Raw genomic sequence first — 20,345 nt, 5'->3', positions numbered from 1 at the left:
GGAACTTTGAGTGAAGGATATTTCTATCTCTTCATTAAATTTTCAGAGTTCTAGGCAAGGGAGCTCTATCACAGTTTTAGGCAATATAGAATAGCATTCAAGCTCATCCAGTATGAGTCACATTGGGGTAAATTGCTACATTAATTTGATAAATGATCTTTAAAAACAATTTAAAAATGACATTGTATTACTCCTCTACATTAACTACGATCAAAATTTATAGAATATGACCCAGATAAGGGAAAATAATGTTAACAGATAGTGAAAATGGGTAAGAAAAACAAGTATACAAATGGATATTCAAATGCCTATTTTTTTAAAAAAAATTTTTGGTGCCAATTACTATTCAGAGCTTTTGTGCTCAAGGTTAGTGCTTTATAACTTGAGCCACAGCTCCACTTCTAACTTTTTTTGGTAGTTAATTGGCTCTGATAAAAATCTGACTGACTTTCCTGCCCAGGCTGGCCTCGAACTACAGTTCTTAGATCTCATCTTCCTGACTAGGTAGGGTGACAGGTGTGGGCCACCAGTGCCCAACTCAAATGCCTATTATTTATGTATCTGTCTGTTGTTGTTCACATATTATTGCAGATTTAGTGTGAGAGTTCAGTATTAATGATAACTTTAGAAAGGTCTACCTTAGGTAATCATCCACACGTGGTAGATTTGCAGGCTTAACAAAAGGAAATAAATTAATTAGTGTCACTTTAATCATTAATAAGTTCCTAAAAAGAGGATTTAAGATGATAAGCATGCCGTTAACATGTAGTATATTGTGGTGTGTTTGACCTCCTCCGAAGTAGTTGTAGGCTAATTTTCAACATCTTAAAGAAACTGCTTCAGTAAAAAGCTACTGTAGTCTACCCCATGAAGCTAGTTTTTATTTTATTAGTATTTGGGATTTTTTTTGTTTTTTGTTTGGGGGGGGTCCGGTCGTGGAGCCTGAACTCTGGGCCTGGGCGCTGTCCCTCAGCTCTTCAGCTCAAGGCTAGCACTCTACCACTTGAGCCACAGTGCCACTTCCGGCTTTTATTTTCTTTCTGCTTATGTGGTGCTGAGGAATTGAACCCAGGGCCTCATGCATGCAAGGCAAGCGCTCTACCACTGAGCCACCTTCTCAGCCCTAGTTTTTATTTTATTTTGTTTCATTTTGTACCAATTCTGGGGCTTGAACTCAGGGCCTGGGTACTGTCCCTGAGCGTTTTTTTGCCCCAAACTTGCACTAAACCACTTTGAATCACAGCTCCACGTCTGACTTTTTGGTGGCTTGTTGGAGATAAGGGTCTCATAGACTTTCCTGCCTGGGCTGACTTCAAACCACAGTCCTCAGATCTCAGCCTCCTGAGTACCTAAGATGATAGGCATAAGCCACCAGTGCCTGGCACCAGCAGCAAGGTTATTTTTAACCATGTCCCCAGAACATAGAGCTCATAAATTACTAGGTGTAACTCTGCATACAGTGCTCTGAGTGATTTGGAAATCTCTGAGTGGCTGTTTAAAACTATATGCAGAACAATCCATTCTGATAGTGTGTGGCTGTAATTATTTCCAGAGGTAATAATAAAGAACCTAGACCAAATAGTAGTGCTAAGGTAGCCATCTTGTTATACTTCAGACAACAGAAGCCAGCTTTTACTTACAGACTCTCCCTGCCCTCATGTTCACTGTTTTCTTTCCAAAAATATATTTTTGTGCTAATTTCAGTGAAGCAAGTCCATTTTGTCTTTGCAAAAAAAAAAACAAACCTACTTAAGTGATAGATTTCTTCCATTTGAATTTCACTTACATTTAATCATTAAACCAGCTGTTCTATTAAAATGACTTTTGAATTGTTCTCTCCCATGAGTTGCCCAAGGTGTTACAATTTAACATGTCCATTCATGTGCACAGTGCGTTGAGGTCAGGGTCACCCTGCCTTTATCCCCCCATCCCCGTCTATCCAGCCCTACCCATCACTTTGTTTTCAGATGTATACATTGAGTATTAATGGCTCTATTTGCCTACCTTTCCTTTCTCCATTTGTTCACTCTTCCTCCCTAAGCCCTATTGCTTTTAAGCAAGATGTATTTGAGCTTCCTGGTATTCATGTGGGACTGTATGTTGATCATTCAGAGAGGCTATACCATGGAAGCCTACCCCTATGGGTACTACACATCAGATATATACTATATGTATATACACACACACACACACCTATATGTATATATATGTATATATATAGATAAATATACCTATACATATATATTATTTACTATACACAGATATGTGTACTGTACACAATGTACTATACACAGATCTGTATATAGATATATCTCTGTGTGTTTTTCTCTCTCTATGGGATATAGATATAGATATGGATATATATGCTTCTGGTTCTGAATGTATTCTCAAATATGTTTCTATTTAAGTTCTAACTTCCACGTGTAAGAGAAAACTCATATCTTTTGTCTCTTTGAGGTTGGCTTATTTCACCCAATGTTGTTATTTCCTGTTCATAGTGAATGACATAGTATTACTCTCTCTGGTGGATAAATAAAATTCCCTTGTATAAATATATAACACATTCTTTTGATCCATTGATCAGTCATAAAACATCTGGGCTATTTTCATGGTTTGGCTTGGCGATAGTGACTAGTGTTGCAATGAGCATGGATAGGCAGGTGTCTTTATTGTGTCCTGACTTGCAATCATTTGGATAAAATGCCATATACCTACTGATTGATTGGTATCATACTATACTAAATCTTTCCTCTATGTAAGGACAGCTTAAGTTTTCATACCAATTGGAAATACAATTTACTAAAACATTAAAAATCTGAAAGACAACATTTCTGGAACTTTGACAATTGAAAAGAAATTAAATGGTATTGAGAAGGAACTGAATTATGCAAATGTTTGAATTATTCGCCTAAATTTTTAATGTGATGTACATTTTTACAAATTGTCATTTGCAATTATTCAAAAATATCGTGTCAAACCAAATTATCTCTGAAATATTAATGATATTGTATAAGCCTAAATCATGAAACATATTAACAGTCCTCTAAAATCCCTCATGACACAAATTATTTTCAATCCTTTTCACCTTTATAGATGTCAAAGCAGAAACCATTCGGATGGAATGAAGGAACTAATGAACAATACGATTATATTTTCTTTCTAAAGCCTGAATTCTTCAGTCATATTAGAGGTTTCTGTTCTGACTTTAGCATTTCGATGATTACAACTTTGTGTGTGTGTGTGTGTGTGTGTGTGTGTGTGTGTGTGTGTGTGCCCACACACCCGCACCAGTACTTGAACTTGAACTCAGGGCCTGAGCATTATCCCTTAGCTTTTCTCTTTTTCTTTTCCTTACTTTTTCTTTTCTTTTTCTTTCTGGCTTTTTGGTAGTTTATTGGAGATAAGAGTCTCGAGAACTTTCCTAAACAGATTGATTTTGGACCGTGATCCTCAGAGCCCAGCCTCCTGAGTAGCTAGGATTACTGGAGCGGATCACCTGTGGCCTGGCTTCTACTGCAGCTTTTACCTGGGGATGAGCTTCAGGTCTCTGAGCAAGCCTTTCACTCCCATGCCACAGCCTGGCAGGAGCGCCCTGGTGGTGACTGAGCTGCTTCTCCACGATTTCACTTCCTGGACACTGGAAATTCTCCCGCCCCTGGCAATCCCACTAGACTTTTTGGTCTGGTTCCTCCCCCCCCCCCCCCCCCATGAAGCCATCTTTCAATTCTCTTCCCTGCCTGCACTGGACTCTTCCTGCCTTACGGACTGTAAACCTGTCACCCCTGAAACCCCAGCTCTCCACAAAAGCAATGGGCTCCATTGACTCTGTATTTCACCTTGACAAGGGCTATCTGGTGATGGAGACCCTTAATTCCAGTTAGCGACTGTCGTTAGCAGATGTGGGGATTTCTGGTGCTTTTAGGCCCCTAAAACGGGCATGAGCCTCTTTGGTTGCCATTTGAGTAATGGCCCACATTTAATTGCCTTCTGCACCTTTTGGGAAAACCTGCCCTAGGTGGCAGGTTTATTTTTTCTTTATTCATCTTCCCCTCTGGACGCTTGCTGCAGTGTTATGGGCGAGTGGCCGCAGCTAAGCTGGCGCAATGCTCTGTAGCAATTTAGGACTGTACCGGAGATTATGTACGAGAGAGGAGATAGAAACCTTTTTTCTTCCTCCTGCTGTATTTTTGTGTGTGTTTATAGGGCTTGAGCCAGAGACCAGAAGCAGGCAGCGATGGAAGGCTCTAGAACACAATTCTGCCCTTTCCACTGCCTGAGATCACAAACACTTCTGTTTATTACCCCCCCTTTTTTCCATTTGTAGCTGCCATTGTTCTCCAGCCAAAGACCACAGTGAACCAATCTGGAGTGTGAACTCCTTTGGTTTATTGTCTGCTAGGACAAGATGAACCCCCGGGCCTGTCCCAACCAATGCAAAGGAATGCTTTTTAGAGGTGATTACTGGTTTGGGGGCACATTTCAAGGAAGAAACACTTGCAATCAGATAAATATCCTCAGGTGGTGAGTGATGTAATACTACCATTAGATATCTTTCTAAGTTATCTGGAAGGATGAAGGAATGGGAGGAGGCTAAAGTTGTAAGTAGAAAAGAAATTTAGTGGCAATTTATATTATTCAGAAAAGGGAGAGGCTTGGTGTGTGTGTGTGTGTGTGTGTGTGTGTGTGTGTGTGTGTGTGTGTGTGTGTGTGTGTGTGTGTGTGTGTGTGTGTGTGTGTGTGTGTGTGTGTGTGTGTGTGTGTGTGTGTGTGTGTGTCTGCACACTCTGATACTGGGGCTTGAACTCCCTTAGCTTTTCTACTCAGGGCTGGGTCCCTGTCACTCGAGACACAGCTCCAATTGTGGCTTTATTTTTTGGTGGTTAATTGGAAATGCGTCTCCCACTCCCAGATTTTTTTTTTTTCTGTCGGGGCTGGCTTCAAACTGTGATCCTCGGATCTCAGCCTCTTGATGATCAACTAGGATTGCAGGAGTGAGCCATGAGCACCTGGTTTGGTAATTTTGTGATTCATGCAGTGGCCTTGCTTTTTGTCTGTGCTTGCATAAGCTCCGAGTGTCGTCTTGATTTCCTCTCACACAGTCCATCACAGCCCCAAGGTGACCTTGAGTGTTGGGACCTGGAGAGGTTGCTCCAAGCAGATAACACCAAGCCCCATCCTCTGAGCTCTTACCTACTTACAACACAAGGAACCCCTGACATCCACGAGCCTGTGTTCCAGGAATGGGAGCTGCTTTTATTTTACATTTCAAAGTTAAAGATGAAATAAAAGTAAAGAACCACCTGCTTAGCAGGCAGTTGCAAGTGTTGGTGTCAGACTCGGGTTCTGTGTAATTTCTGCAATTCACTGACTAGATACGCCTTAGGGAACTGTGCACCCTCCCTGAGATCCATTTTTTTCACATTTAAAATGAGGAAAATAATAGTTGTACTAAAGATTAAGTGATATAATACAAAGAAAGCATGCGATACCTTGTATGAATAATAGCTCCATGCAATTATTATTTTCATCTTCTATCAACAACATACTTTTGGATTTGGGGATGCAGCTCAGTGGTTGAGTGCTTGTCTGGAAGGTCCAGGCCCTGGGTTGGACCCCAGGCACCAAACGAAAAATGTCAAGCAGGCACCAGTGGCTCACGCCTATAGTTTAAGCTACTCAGGAGGCTGAGAACTGAGGATCTAAGTCAAAGATCAATGGGGCAGGAAAGTCTGTGAGACTCTTTTCTTCAATTAACTAGCAAAAAGCCAGATGTAGAGCTGTAAATCAAGCAGTAGAGTACCAGCCTTGAGGACAAAAGCTCAGGGATAGCACCTGGGTCCTGAGTTCAAGTCCCAGTACACATATATACACAGAGATGCTTTCAATCGTGTTAGTGGTGAATAGAAGTAACATTGAAGCCAGGTGCCCATGGCTCTCACCTGTAATCCTAGAAACTAAGGAAGCTGAGATCTGAGGATTGAGGTTCAAAGCCAGCCCTGGCAGGAAAGTCCGTGAAACTCTTTTTTTTTTGGTTAGTCGTGGGGCCTGAACTCTGGGCTTGGGCACTGTCCGTCAGCTCTTCAGCTCAAGGCGAATGCTCTACTGCTTGAGCCACAGTGCCACTTCTGGTTTTCTGGTGATTTAATGGAGATAAGAATCTCATAGACTTCCTGCTCAGGCTAGCTTTGAACAGCAATCCTCAGATCTCAGCCTCCTGAGTGGCTAGGATTACAGGCGTGAGCCATCGGCACCCAGCTAGGATTACAGGCGTGAGCCATCGGCACCCAGCTTGTGAAACTTTTTTTTTTTTGTTGGTTGTGGGGCTTGAACTCTGGGCCTGGGCACTGTCCCTCAGCTCTTCAGCTCAAGGCTAGCACTCTACCACTTGAGCACAGCACCACTTCCGGCTTTTTCTGCTTATGTGGTGCTGAGGAATCGAACCCAGGGCCTGAAGCATGCAAGACAAGCACTCTACCACTGAGCCACCTTCCCAGCTCCTAGCTTGTGAAACTCTTATCTCCAATAAACCACCAGAAAACCAGAAGTGGTGCTGTGGCTCCAGTGGTAGAGCACTTGCCTTGAGCTGAAGAGCTGAGGGACAGCGCCTAGGCCCAGAGTTCAAGCCCTGTGACTGACAAAAAAGCAACCACAAAACACTAAGGAAAAGTCCAAGATAAACAAAAACAGAAGAGTCACGAGGCTGAGAGAAGAGAATTTAGGACGGTGGTGGGAAGACGAACACAATACACACATGTGTGGCCTCCTGAAGGAAACTGGTGGAAATTTGGGGGCATTTGATTTATTTTAGTCTGATCTTATTCTATCAAGGTTATATCATTTTATTCAGACATCTCTTTGGAACTTACCCTAGAAAAATGTCTGAACGAATCTGGTCTGCATTTCGCAAATCAGTTTTCAAGTCCTTTCCACTCTCTTTCACAAGCCAAACTGAGATTGGATCTCATTTCTCTCCTTCTTGTCTTTTCATACTCTTCCTCTACTCTGCCTCTTCCTCCTCCTCCACCTCCTCCTCCTCCTCCTTCCTCCTCCTTCCTCCTCCTCCTCCTCCGCCTCCTCCTCCTCCTTCCTCCTCCTTCCTCCTCCTCCTCCTCCGCCTCCTCCTCCTCCTTCCTCCTCCTTCCTCCTCCTTCCTCCTCCTCCTCCTCTGCCTCCTCCTCCTCCTTCCTCCTCCTCCTCCTTCCTCCTCCTTCTCCTTCCTCCTCCTCCTCCTTCCTCCTCCGCCTCCTCCTCCTCCTTCCTCCTCCTTCCTCCTCCTCCTCCTTCCTCCTCCTCCTCCTCCTCCTCTTCTTCTCCTCCTCCTCCTCCTCCTCCTCCTCCTCCTCCTCCTCCTTCTCCTCCTCTTCTTCTTCTCCTCCTCCTCCTCCTCCTCCTCCTCTTCTTCTTCTCCTCCTCCTCCTCCTCCTCCTCCTCCTCCTCCTCCTCCTCCTCCTTCTCCTCTTCTTCTTCTCCCATCTTCTCCCATCTCCCTCTTCTCTGTTTCCTCCTCCTCCTCCTCCTCCTCCTCCTTCTCCTTCTCCTCTTCCTCCTCCTCCTCCTCCTCCTTTTTGTTCTCCTCCTTTACCTCCTCATCCTCCTCTTCTCCTTCCTTCTCCTCCTTTCGTCTACTTCTTCTTTTTTTTAATGGAGGTGATATAAAAATGGGCTTCCATGATCTGGCTAATATTTGTGATCATTTCTAGTGCTAAAGTAAATGTGATTACCCAACAGTGCTTTGATGCATTTTTCAATGTGAACACACGTGGTAGAAACTAGCTCAAGGGAATACAAGAAATCACATATAATATCAGAAAAGAGGCTCTTGGTGTTTAATAGAGTGCTTATACTTTGTTTACTGATTTGATCAGCATAATCATAGAGTTAAATATTCAGCAGATGAGCCCCTGACTGGCAGATTCACCATGGAGATGCTCCAGCATTCAGCCCCAGAGCCTCTTGACAGCAGGATTGCCTTTGAGGGTGAAATCTCACGTAATCTCATGGACTCCTGGCGCTGGCATAGCAGGAACCGCCCCTTCTGCAAGGTGTCACAATGAAATGCATCCATTTAGCGGGAGGAAGGTCAGGAGGGACTAGAAATTGGTTTTAGTAGAATTAATAACACTTTGAACCCCTAATCTGGGTCCCACTTTCCAAGGTCTCAGGTACTTGTGTTCACCTGTGTTCTGGAAATACTGTATGGGTCTGGGTGCCGGTGGCTCATGTCTGTAGTCTTAGGCACCCATGAAGCTGAGTTCTGAGGTTAGCCCAGGCAGGAAAGTCTGTGAGACTTGTCTCTAAATAAACCATCAAAAAAGCCAGAAGTGGAGTTGTGGCTCAAATGGTAGAGCACTAGCGTTGAGCAAAAAAGCTCAGGGACAGTGCTCAGGGCCTGAGTTCGAGCCCCAAGACTGACTCTCCCTTCCCCCACCAAAAAAGATTAATGTAAAAGTCTAGAAATAATGTTTTAAGTCATTTTATTATGGTAAATTGTTAAAATTACTCTATTTTATTCTTAACTATAGTTAATATCTTACCATTCTAATTTATAAATTAAACTTCTTTGTATGTGCTAGAACTCAAAGCCTGGGTGCTGTCCCTTAGCTTTGTCATTCAAGGCTAGCACTCTACTATGGAGCCACAGCTCCACTTCCAGCTTTCTGGTGGTTAATTAGAGTCTCACAGACTTTCCTGCTTTGGCTGGTTTCAAATCGGGGTCCTCTAGATCTCAGCCTACTGAATAATTAGGCTAAACTATCATGGATGTGTGTGTATAGAGGAAAAAAGCCCATAGTATACATAGGGTAACAGGCCTCTGCTGGTGTTTTGAAACATATCCCCAACATATGAGTATTGGAGATGACAATGCTAAAGCTAATTTGGGTGATGTACAGATGGCTCTTCTTCCACTATGTCAGGGTTGACTGTTGAGAGCTGTCTCTAACTCTTTCTTCTTCTTCTTCAGGCGCCGGATTGAATGATGGGCAGTGGCATTCTGTCTCAGTGTCAGCTAAAAGGAATCACCTGAGTGTGGTGGTAGACAGCCTTGTGACCCCGGCTTCTCCTTCACTGGGGCCTGAGCAGATATACTCAGCGGGCACCTATTATTTTGGAGGTAAGAAAAAAAGTAGGGTCAGTCCGTATGGGTGACTGGGCTGTATTTGCAGTTCCCACTCCTATGGCTTAAGAAAATCCCCTGCTTGAACCAATACTAACCCCAGAGGAACCACTTTTCCATGTGGGAATGTTGCGTGGCTCAAGATGACAAAGCATAAACGCAAATGCATTCCTCCGAGGCCGGCTTATTTAAATGTACAATTTCGATAGTGTTAAGTGGGCTCACTTTCTCCAGTTCTTACCTTCAAATCTTGTTCTGTCTTCCTAATGGTCAATGACTCTTGTAGATGATCTCCTGATTTTATGGGTTGATTTTATTGTCTTATTTCCTTGTTCATGCCTCGTAGCTCCTCTAGAGCCTTCTTACTGCTTTACCCACCATCCAGTGCAGATGGGCAAATATTATGCCAATGAACAAATAATTTAACTTAATTAGCCATAGCAACCTCTTGTCTGCTAAGCAGTAACACATGGATACATTTTTGATGAAATGTACATAGGCTTTCAACATCCGGCCATCTTCCTCGGAGAAAAGAACAAAGGAAGCATTTACCTGCCCTGTGCATGTTTGGGAAAGGAAGCTAGAGAGATGGAAACACATCTTTACCACTGGAAAATTAAGACAGAAAGTTCTTTGACAATTGGAATGAAGTTTGAAACTGTTAGTCCTTAGATGTTTCTATTCACACTTGGGTATTTCTTGTGTGATCGTTGTTTGGGTTTTGTTTCATTGCCTTTTAATGGTTGTTTCATTCTAATATCACTTCTACATTTGAAACAAGGAATTCAGTCTTTAGTATCTGCCAATAAAATACAAATTATTTCCCAAGAATTGATCCTAAGTACCTTGTCCATGAATCTTCACCAGAACTTAAAAGCAAACAAATGAACCATAGTGAAATACATTCATAATCCATTACCATGCAAAGGGCTACAGTATTAAAAGAGATAGCGTCTTCTTTGACTAAAGTTTGTTCATTTCTGAATCAAGTTCTTTCAGAATTTATGATAGATTTTATAGCTAGCCACGGAACACATTCTTTTAATCAATACTATGATACATTGAGCAACTTAACCAAGAGATTTCATTTCACAAGAAAAGATTTAGAAGCACTAAAAGAGCTAAGGAAAAAATTACAGGCATAGTGTTAAATGATGCAAAATTTAAAAAAAAAATAGAAGACTGGAGAAAAGTGTTTATAAATCATGAAAATGGAATTCTCATTCTTGAAGTCTTTTTCAATCTTTCATGTTTGGATTGTAGCAGTACTTAGCTATTTTAGGAAGAATTATTTTTTTCTGGTGATCGCTTTTACTTGTACTGTAATCTTTTATAGTAAAATATATCACATATGACTCATGTTTTTATTATGATACATATGTTATACACTATATTGTTCTGAAAGTATTTTGGATAGATTAAGATTTGCTGAAAACATTGCAGTGCCACACAGAGAATTTCTGTATATCCCATAGCTAGTGTCCACTCTCTTACGCTGTATGAACATTTGAAGGAATGAACATTAATAATCATTTTAAGCATTCACCCAGACCTGCCTGCCCCTGCTTAAGAAAGAATAGATTATTGTGCATGTGTGTCCCTCCAAAGACATATTCTTTGATCTCGCTTGAATCTGGAGTTTCTTTTTCATTTCCTGTTCTTTATAATTTGGTAGCTATTTATATGCACCTCAAAGAGTTCCACAAGAAAACTCCAGCTTCAAAGGCTATTTAACACATGTTCTGCAAGATCTAGACTGTCCCACTGTTTCTAGGGCTGGGACCAGCTCTGCACTTGTCTTCCTGGAAACCCACTCATTAAGACATTGAGGCTAGAAATCCTGGAATATTCAAGACAGAAGGTTACAGATGGACACATCACCTTTCCCTGGAAGGCCTCCTGGGACCTTGAGCAGAGGCATGTTGAGCGAAGGAACAGCATTGCGTCCCTTAAACTGACATAGAGGCTCTGATTGGTTGGCTGCAGCTGTCAGCTGAAAGTCTTGTGTCCTTCCTCCAGGTTGTGGGCAAATTATAGCACCTGGATACCATAGAAAACCATTTATTCACAGGCACTGGTGGTTCACACCTCTAATCTTAGCTACTCAGGAAGCTGAGAGCTGAGGATCATGGTTTGAAGCCCGCCCAAGCAGGAAAGTCCAAGAGCCTCTTATCTTCAGTTAACCAGCAAAAAGCCAGAAGTAGAGTTGTGATCAAGTGGTAGAGCACCAGACTTGAGCAAAAATTTCTAAGAGATGGTGTCCCAGGCCTTGAGTTCAAGCCTCAGTACCAACACACACACACACACACACACACACACACACACACACACACACACACACACACACACACACACACACACACACACACACACAGATCATTTGTTTTGTGTGGACAACAGTGCCTTTTATTGTCAGGATCTAGATTGCTTAGGCAGAACGCAGGTTTCAGACATTTAATTCTTTAGCCAATTTATCTCCAAGTAAAAACGAATCCCAGGTTCAGTCAGAGACATTTCCTGTCACTTCTCCTTTGCTTCGGTCTGAATTCAGCTGCAAATTTTCAATGATCTGAGTAGAATACAGCGCTGCTAACCTGCTGCTTGCTTCCCTGGAGAGGGCTGATCTCCTCCAACAGCCTAGGTCTGCCTCCTCTCTTAGAGTCTTTCCAGTGGCAGTGCTTTGGCACCTGGGGGCCACTCATGTGCCATCAGAACTGCAGGCCACACGAATTCTTCCTGAGTCATCCAACACCTCCCACTGACAGCCACGTGGCACATTGTGCTCAGCCTTTATCATTGGTGACTTACACCTATGAAATCAGAGTTCTCCAGACAGAGCGTGGCTGAGTGTATCATTTCTGTCCATTCCCCCATGGAGTCTTTGAGCTATGCATACACAGAGTGTGCAATGACACACTGGGAAAACACATGCTGCGAGGTGTGTGTAGAATTTCCCACCCCTCCTCTCTTGGGTAAAGTAAGCATTACCCAATCAGCGATGAGCTTTGTCTCCATGCTGTCTGCCTCCACACCTCCTGTCGGGTACACACGGAGATAATGTATCTGTCATCCTCAGAGGTGTTTAACATGCTGCCTGCCTCTGGTAATGGACCCCTCCATTAATTCTGCATTAAATATTCTCCAGAACCTTCCTATTTTCAAACTTACTTCTCTAAGGGGTTGAGTACTGAACTTCCCTCTGCTATTGCGTGCTATTAACTTCTGTCTGCCTCTTTAATGACTAATGAGACTCACCAGGTTGAACCCTCGCTCTATTTCTAGCATTTCTTCTTTGTTGAACATCCCAGCTAGGAGTATGATATGTATTATGATCTCACTGTGGTTGGTTTGGACAGTGGAAGGATTTGCTTTGTGACTGAGTTTGCCTAATTTTGTTTCCCATTGGCGTATTGTCTCATTTGGAAATAGTTTGAGATGCGTTAGGTAACATTGCCTGGTGAAAAGGAGATTAGCAGAGTTTGTTTGTATTTCTGGTATCTAATGATTACGTCTAGCCAGGTGGCTCACGCCTGTAATCCTAGCTCCTAGGAGGCTGAGATGTGAGAATCGCAGTTCAAAAACAAACAAGTCACAAAGATTTATATCCAATTAACTAGCAAAAGAAAAAAAACTGGAAATGGAGCTGTAGCTCAAGTGGCAGAGCACCTCTGTGAGAAAAACAAACAAAACACAACACAACATAAACAAAAAAACTGAGAGCATGAGAAACTGAGTTCAAGCCCCAGTACTGGTGCAGATCAGCCAATCAATCAATAGTTGGTGCCAAATATTATCAAACATTTATCCTTTCACTTTAATCCTGATATTCTTTTTTGGGGAGGCTCTGATACCAGGACTAAAACTCAGTATCTGATGCTTTTTGCTCAGTGGCTGGAGCTCTACCACCTGAGCCATGCCTCCAACCCCATATCCTGATATTCTTAACCGGTTAATAAGTCATCTGGAAAATGCATTAAGATTATGACATTCAGCATCTATAAGTCAGAAGAATCTTAAGTACTGGAAATATATGGAATATTATGTACAATGCATCAATATTCAACATGCAATGATTGCCTGTCCTTAATATACTGAACAGTATTTTAATGCGCTTGTTAGTAATTTTGAATAGTACTGGCTTTCACTTGTAAATGGATTTTGTTGGGAAATAAAGAACAAAGAATAAAAGGACAAAATATTCTTAGTCAAAATATTTAACTGTAATGATAATTCCCAGGTAGGAAACCTAGCATACAAGAATTCAGAGGTTGCTGATTCGTTTATTATTCTGTGAAATTGTAATAGTGTTTGACAACCATAACCAGCAAAGAAAGATTAATGAAAAATATGTAAGAGTAATAGATGTGTTCAGACTCCATAAAATTATTTATTTCACTTGGATAAACATTTAGAACATCATTAAATGCAGACAATAATGGTTAATATTCTATTTCTTCATTATTTAAATAATTAGAACAAGCTTTAATTATAGAAAAATCTGTAAGAGGAGCATTCTTTTATGAAGAGAGACTAAGGAAAATCAAGGAATGAAATATTTTTGAAACTTAACCATTTGTATGAATGTATGTCTATGTAACTTTTCTATGTAGGAGAAAATCAGGGCTTGATTAAATCAGTAGTTGGTTATTTCTTCTGTTTCATATAACTAGCTGTAAATACAAAGGGATTTCATCATTATTGATGTATCTATCTCTGTCTCTGCCTCTCTCGTTCTCTCTCTTCCTCTCTCTCTCTCTCTCTCTCTCTCTCTCTCTCTCTCTGCATGAACTCAGGCTTTGGAGCCTCATGCTTTCCTTTAAAGGCTTTTCCCATTCTACCACTTGAATTACACCTCCATTTCCTGCTCTCTGCAGGTTAATTGGATTTTTGGACCAAGGGTGGTTTTGAACCGTGGTCTTCCCATCTCTGCCTCCAGATTAGCTAAGGATTGCTGATGTGAGCTACCTGTGCCTGGCTCTTCTTATTTTTAATGCACATTTCCACCCTTTTGTCTTTAGTTTTCCTAGCCAAAAGACTAAGCTTTCCATATTTCAGTTCTATAAAGTTTTATACTACTGGCTGGCATGTCTAGAATTCTGGACCTCATATGCATATTTCTAAGTCTGGGTCAGTCTAGTAGAGTGGCTCATGATTATTATAACTCTGATGACTTCCTGTAAGCCCTACAGAAATATAGAAAGCAGTACTTTGTAGGAAATGTAATTTGGAGTTTGGATGAAACTCATAGGGACTGCAGCACCTGGGTGTATTTGTCTCCTGGAAGGCAGCAAGTAATCAAATATCTGTTTTTTTCCATTTGTTTTCATTAATGAATTCTCCCATGATGCTCTACTCTACTCAGGTTCATTACGGTGCATCTCCATCTTGCTTTTTAAAATCAGGTTGTCCGGACAAAAGCTTTGGATCCAGATGCCGCAGCCCACTTGCTGGGTTTCAGGGGTGCATGCGGCTCATCTCCATCAATGACAGAGAGGTCGATCTGATTGCTGTCCAGCAGGGATCCCTCGGGAACTTCAGTGACCTCCAGATAGACTCCTGTGGAATCTCAGATAGGTAAAGACCATCTCGCTTTGCTATTGTTTCTAACCTATTCAGAGTCTTGTTAGCAGATTAAAATCTATGGACAGAGTGAACATTTCTTCTCTCTCTGCCATTACATTACATTACAGATAAGAAAGAAACAGTAGATGACTGGAGGCATGGCTCAGATGGTAGAGTGCCTGCTAAGCAGGTATGAGACTGAGTTCATCCCCCAGCACTGCCCCCAAAATTCAAACAAACAAAAAATTATCAAACAATAACAACAACAGAAATGATGAAAATATGGCTATTGCTTTATATAACATATTTTAAGCAATAAAGTTTAGATGCAGAATAGGTGACTATCCTAAAGATAGATTCACATACTACTGATTCACAAAAGATAATGTTGACACAGCTATGATTTGGAAATGGTACAAATATCTCAAAAACAGGTCATTGAACTCCGTGGATTAGGGCACTTCGAAGAGTAATTAAGTTGATTATCAGGTATCTATAAATCAGAGACATGCTAATCTGTTATCAAGCTAGCTGTTACTGCCCGAACAATTGAGAAATATTTTCAGAGGCCAAACTTAACTAGTGTCTCCTCTAATATACCGCTTCACAAGCATCTTCTCTGTAGGAATGGGGGGTGGGGGTGGGGAGAAGTTCTCACCTAGAAATGCTGGGGGCTTGTGAATTGATCAAGGGGTGACAATGTCTCATAACTCAGTAGAGACGTTAGAATGGGACACAGCAAAGCAGCTTGGTGGCTTATACCTATAATCCCATCTAAGTAGGAGGCAGAGATAGGAGAATCACTGTTGGAGGCTGGTCTAGGCAATAAAGCTATTGAGATCCTATCTCAAAGAACAGGGAGGGCCAGGTAGTTCCTATCTATAATCTCAATCTGTAATTGGTAATGCTTGAAATACCGTAGGATCTTGGTTCAAGACAGGCTAAATGTGTGAAACCCGGTCAGAAAAATAACTAAGGCAAGAATTGGAGACTTGGCTTAAGTGGTAGAATGCTTTCCTAAGACACCCAAGGCCATGAATTCATGACTCCACTGCTAAAAGAGGAAAAAGAAATTGAAACGTGGGTAGGCTTGGGTAACTGTAGCAATGTAGTCTTAGGGGCCATGCTTTCTAATAAAGACTAGCAATTGTAATATAAAGGCTAGTAGTAAAATATTGTAATAAATTATAATAAAGGCTAGCAATTAAAATATCCTAGACCAGGCATTATACAAAATGCCTTAGATTGTTGTTCTGATCTTAGTAGTATTTGTTTCTTGGAAATATAGAAACAGATTGAGAGAGGTTAGATTGACTGATATGACCTGTTAGGCACAGACCCAGCCCTGCCCCCAAGCCAGTAGATTCCTGACATGTTTGCCCCCACCCCAAAGCCTCACTGGAACAAGTCAGCGTTCATGGTGGTTAATTCTTCTCCCAGTCAGGATAAGCATATCATTTCATAAATTAATAAATTATGTTCAAAGCAAGCAGTGACATTACACCTCCAACAGGAAGCTACTCAAAGAGGCTGAGAGCTGGAGGATCGTAATTCAAGGCCAGCCCAGGCAGAAGAGTCCATGAGACTCCATCTTCAAAATAACCAGCAAAAGCAGAGTCAAAGGCATGGCTCAAGTGGTAGAATGCCAATCTAGCAAGCAAGCAAGCAAGCTCAGGCCCTGAGTTCAAACCCTAGTGCCCATCTACTAACAGGAACTTCAAAATGCAGTCTGAATGAAACAAAACAATACAGTACAATGACAGAAGTAACTTTAAGGGAGATCATGTATACATGTGAACATACAAACACATGTTTACACTCACATGTACATGGCTATGCACACTTGCTCTCTAACACAGGCACAAATATGGTCATTGTATTTACATACTATAAAAACCTTCCACACATGTGCATGTAATCCTAGCTTCACTTACACAATTACACACACATACATACACACACACACACACACACACACACACACACACACTTATCTTCACCATCCTGACAGCTCACACTATAAGCTGGTTGTCCCATTCCGTACACTCCTGACTTTCTTACACAGGGTCACTCAAGCACACTTAGTCTTGTAGATGCCCTCCTTTTTTTATATCTAGAGCAGAAATGGGGTGGGATTAAGGTAGGATGGATAGGTGTTAATCCATAAGTGTGTATTCAAGTGCTTGGGCCTAAACTGTTTATAAATGACGCCATTAAGTCCATTGTTTGATATCGACTATTTTGGACTCTCAGAGTAGCTGGACAGAGGGTGTGGTGTGGGTCTGGCCTCAGATGACATCCAGGCTGCAGAGACCCCAGGACAAGAACGGGGCTGCTGTGTGTGCTATGTCGACCCTGTGACCTCACAGCTCAGCTCCTCCTCTGTCTCTCCCAGTCCCCGCCCCATTCCTCCATCAGGCTGGCCTTCCAGTCATCTCTGCTGCCCAGTCCTAGAGCTTTGGCTGTGGAGTCTCCATTTACCATCCACCCACGCTCATCCTCCCCCGGACTGAAGGCTCAGCCACAGGCCTCTGCTCTCCCTGTCCTCTTCCCACGAGCTCCATAAATCCGATCACGTTCTGTCCTGTGCAGCGGATAAGGAGATCAGACTGTTGTGCTATCTGCTGTGAACTAGAAGTGTGGGATGGATTGGGGGAGGTGACTTGGAGAATGGGTTGGGAGGGAGGTTGGTTCCTGTTCATTAGAAATGTTGAAGAAGGATGTGAGAGTTGAATTGTGGGATTCGCCATTGTCCTAGGGTCTGTAGGAAACGAACATTGTTTCATTTCCCTAAATATGGACGTCTTCTATAGGTTTTCCCTTAATGTTAATCCTACCCAAATTCAGCATTGTCTTTTAAAGTTTCAATCATCACAGGCACAGAATGAGGCCTGCCACCTTGGGTTTGAGTGTTTGGAGAGACGCGTGGATACACTGGTTCATGTTCACGATGGAACTAGTGTTGAGAAAAACTTGGACGCTCCAGAAAACAGGCTGATGGGTTTCCCTGCTTTGTGTTGGAGATCAGTGGGAAAGAAAGTGTGGACACAGTTGTGTAGCAACGAAGCAAATCAAATAGAAATTAATGTGTCCTATATAATATAATAGAAATGATGTCTGCCCCTTTTAGAATAAGGTTGGCAGGGGAAATGGGGGTCTGCTAAAGAGTTCTGCTTTGTCCTTTTCAGGTCTGATTATTAACTAGCATGGGTACTGTTCTAATGCTGTTAAACCTTCTTTTTCTGATTGCCATTGATTTGAAATGCTTAAAAATTAAACAAGTCATGGTATAATCTTTGAGTGAATCTCTTTACAGCTACAAAAATGCTACACATGTGTGTATGTCTGAAAGATGTCATTTATAAATATATCTACAAATTTGCATATATATTTACAAATGATATATGTATACATATATGTATATATTTCACTACTTATCCTATAAAAATATATGTGATATATGTATATCCTTAGCAAGAAGATTGTAAAGTAGCAGTACTTTTGATTGCGCTTATAAATACATGTACATTTAGTTTATGGTGTTGATTTCTGAATACCAAGAGTATACATGACCTTTCTTATTTCTCAGATGATTTGCTCTCTGAACAGTGGACATGTTTTTATTTATTGATTTATTTTTATTGTGCCAGTCTTGGGATTTGAACTTAGGGCCTGGGTACTGTCCTTGAGCATTTGTGCTCAAGATTGCCACTCTACCGCTTGAGCTAAAGCTCCACTTCTGGCTTTTTGGTGATTAATTGCAGATAAGAGGAATCTCACAGACTTTCCTGTCCAGGCTGGAAATCCTCAAATCTCAGCCTCCTGAGTAGATATGATTACAGGCATGAGCCACTCACACTTAGCTTATGTTTTGATTTGGTTTTAGTCATGAAAAATCAATAGCATTGTTTTCAGAATAATAGTAACTGGGAAAAATCCTATCAGCAAATCAAAAATCCTATCAGCAATCGTGACCTTCTTATCCCTAGTCTTAATAAAGTTGGTGACAAAAACTGTCCCACGAATATAATCTTAGTGGGGCTTATAGGTTGTTTATTTTTAAATTTAAAATGAATGAGAGCATTGAAAGTCTGGTCTCCATGTATTATTCATTCTAAATTCTACAAGTCCCAGTGATCTGATGAAAGCTCTTTGATTTCACACCACGCTAAATATTCATATTTTGTCCCAGTGTGCCCCGGTCTCTCTCTCTCTCTCCCTCTCTCTCTCTCTCACACACACACACACACACACACACACACACACACACACACACACACACGCACACGCACACACACACATACACCCACACAAATATACACACACACATATACACATACACACGCGCGTGCATACACACACAAATGATATCCCTGACACTTGGATATAAAAAAGTAGTATAGGTCCAAACAACTTAATGAGGATTGATTTCCCAACAACGAACTAATAATGTCTCTGTGATTAGGCGCCATCTTTTTGCTAATTGGTACTTAATGAGACACAAGCTCCTATTCTCCTGTGGTAACTTGGGAATAAGGGTTCCATCTTGCTTGGTATTTGCATTCTGAAGGGATGGTTCCCCAGAAAGACATTCCTGGGTTACAAATTTGCCAGAGGTTGGAAGAAGATTTATGTCTCAAAAGGGCAAAGAAATAAATCATAACTGATGGTTTCCTCAAGCCTGCGCTGTAAGGAAAGGGAGACCAGGGATTTAAAGACAGCGGGAAACATGCCTAGTGTTTGGCCAAGTAGAAGGGAATGTGAAAACCATCTGAGGCTGTCAGGGTGGATTTGAGTTGATTGAGGAAGCCCTCAATGTCTCTGTACATGTTGCTCTTCGTGGCTCAGAGATTTTTTTCAATGTTCCATTTAGTCAAGAGAACAAGTAACATTTTGATTTTTAAAATGGAGGGGAAAAAACACTGGGTACCAAAAGCTCACGCCTGCGATTTCTATCATCTCAGGAGGCTGAGATCTGGGAACTGTGTTTGGGGGCCAGGCTTGGCAGATAAATCTGTGGCTCTTACCTCCAGTTAACCAGCAAAAAGCAGGAATGGGAGGTATAGCTCAAGTGGTAGAGTACCAGGCTTGAGCTAAAAAGCCAAGGAGAGTGTAAAGCCTGGACAATTGCGCACGCACACACACACACACACACACACACACACACACACACACACACACACACACACACACACACACACACACACACACACACAGGTGTAGGTCCAAAAAACCGAATATATTCTATGTCCCTCAACTTAACAATGCTTAGAAAAAATAGTCGAAGTAAGGTGTGTGAGGAGGACCACAGGTGTAAAACGATTTGAAATTCAGATTAAAGGAGTCAATGTAAGCTGCCCTTGCCACGAAACAAATCAAGGAGCTATGGATGTAAGATGATGGACGTGTTAATGTGTGTCACTGCACTGAATCCTTCTTTTATCTCTAGGTACCCCATAATACCACATCACTTACCATAAGTAAACACAATGCATTTTTTTACTTAAAGAAGAGAAAGAGAAAACAAATTATTTTTAGTTAAATTAAGCATGGTTATTTAATAATTAGACTCTGTACAATTTATTGGCCACTATACAATTTATTAACTCTTGGGATCAGATCTCACAGTGTAAACCCTCATTTTCTCCTTGTTCCATGATAATTTCAC

The 20,345-nt window shown here is 41.6% G+C and overlaps 1 protein-coding gene across 1 annotated transcript in view; it reads left to right on the top strand.

Moving 5' to 3' along the window:
• The window catches only part of Cntnap4 (contactin associated protein family member 4), a 184,470-nt gene that overhangs the window by 93,238 nt on the left and 70,887 nt on the right, over positions 1 to 20,345 (top strand). Inside the window, exons 8-9 of the mRNA XM_042700954.1 lie at positions 8,963 to 9,112; positions 14,518 to 14,689. Of these exons, the coding sequence (XP_042556888.1) occupies positions 8,963 to 9,112; positions 14,518 to 14,689 (322 nt within the window). The remainder of the gene's footprint in view (positions 1 to 8,962; positions 9,113 to 14,517; positions 14,690 to 20,345) is intronic.

The sequence above is a fragment of the Dipodomys spectabilis genome, unplaced genomic scaffold, assembly GCF_019054845.1.
Source record: "Dipodomys spectabilis isolate Male_0828 unplaced genomic scaffold, ASM1905484v1 ptg000273l, whole genome shotgun sequence".
NCBI classification, from domain to species: domain Eukaryota; kingdom Metazoa; phylum Chordata; class Mammalia; order Rodentia; family Heteromyidae; genus Dipodomys; species Dipodomys spectabilis.
Note: the sequence above shows the minus strand (reverse complement) of the source record. Positions and strands in the feature narration are given on the sequence as shown.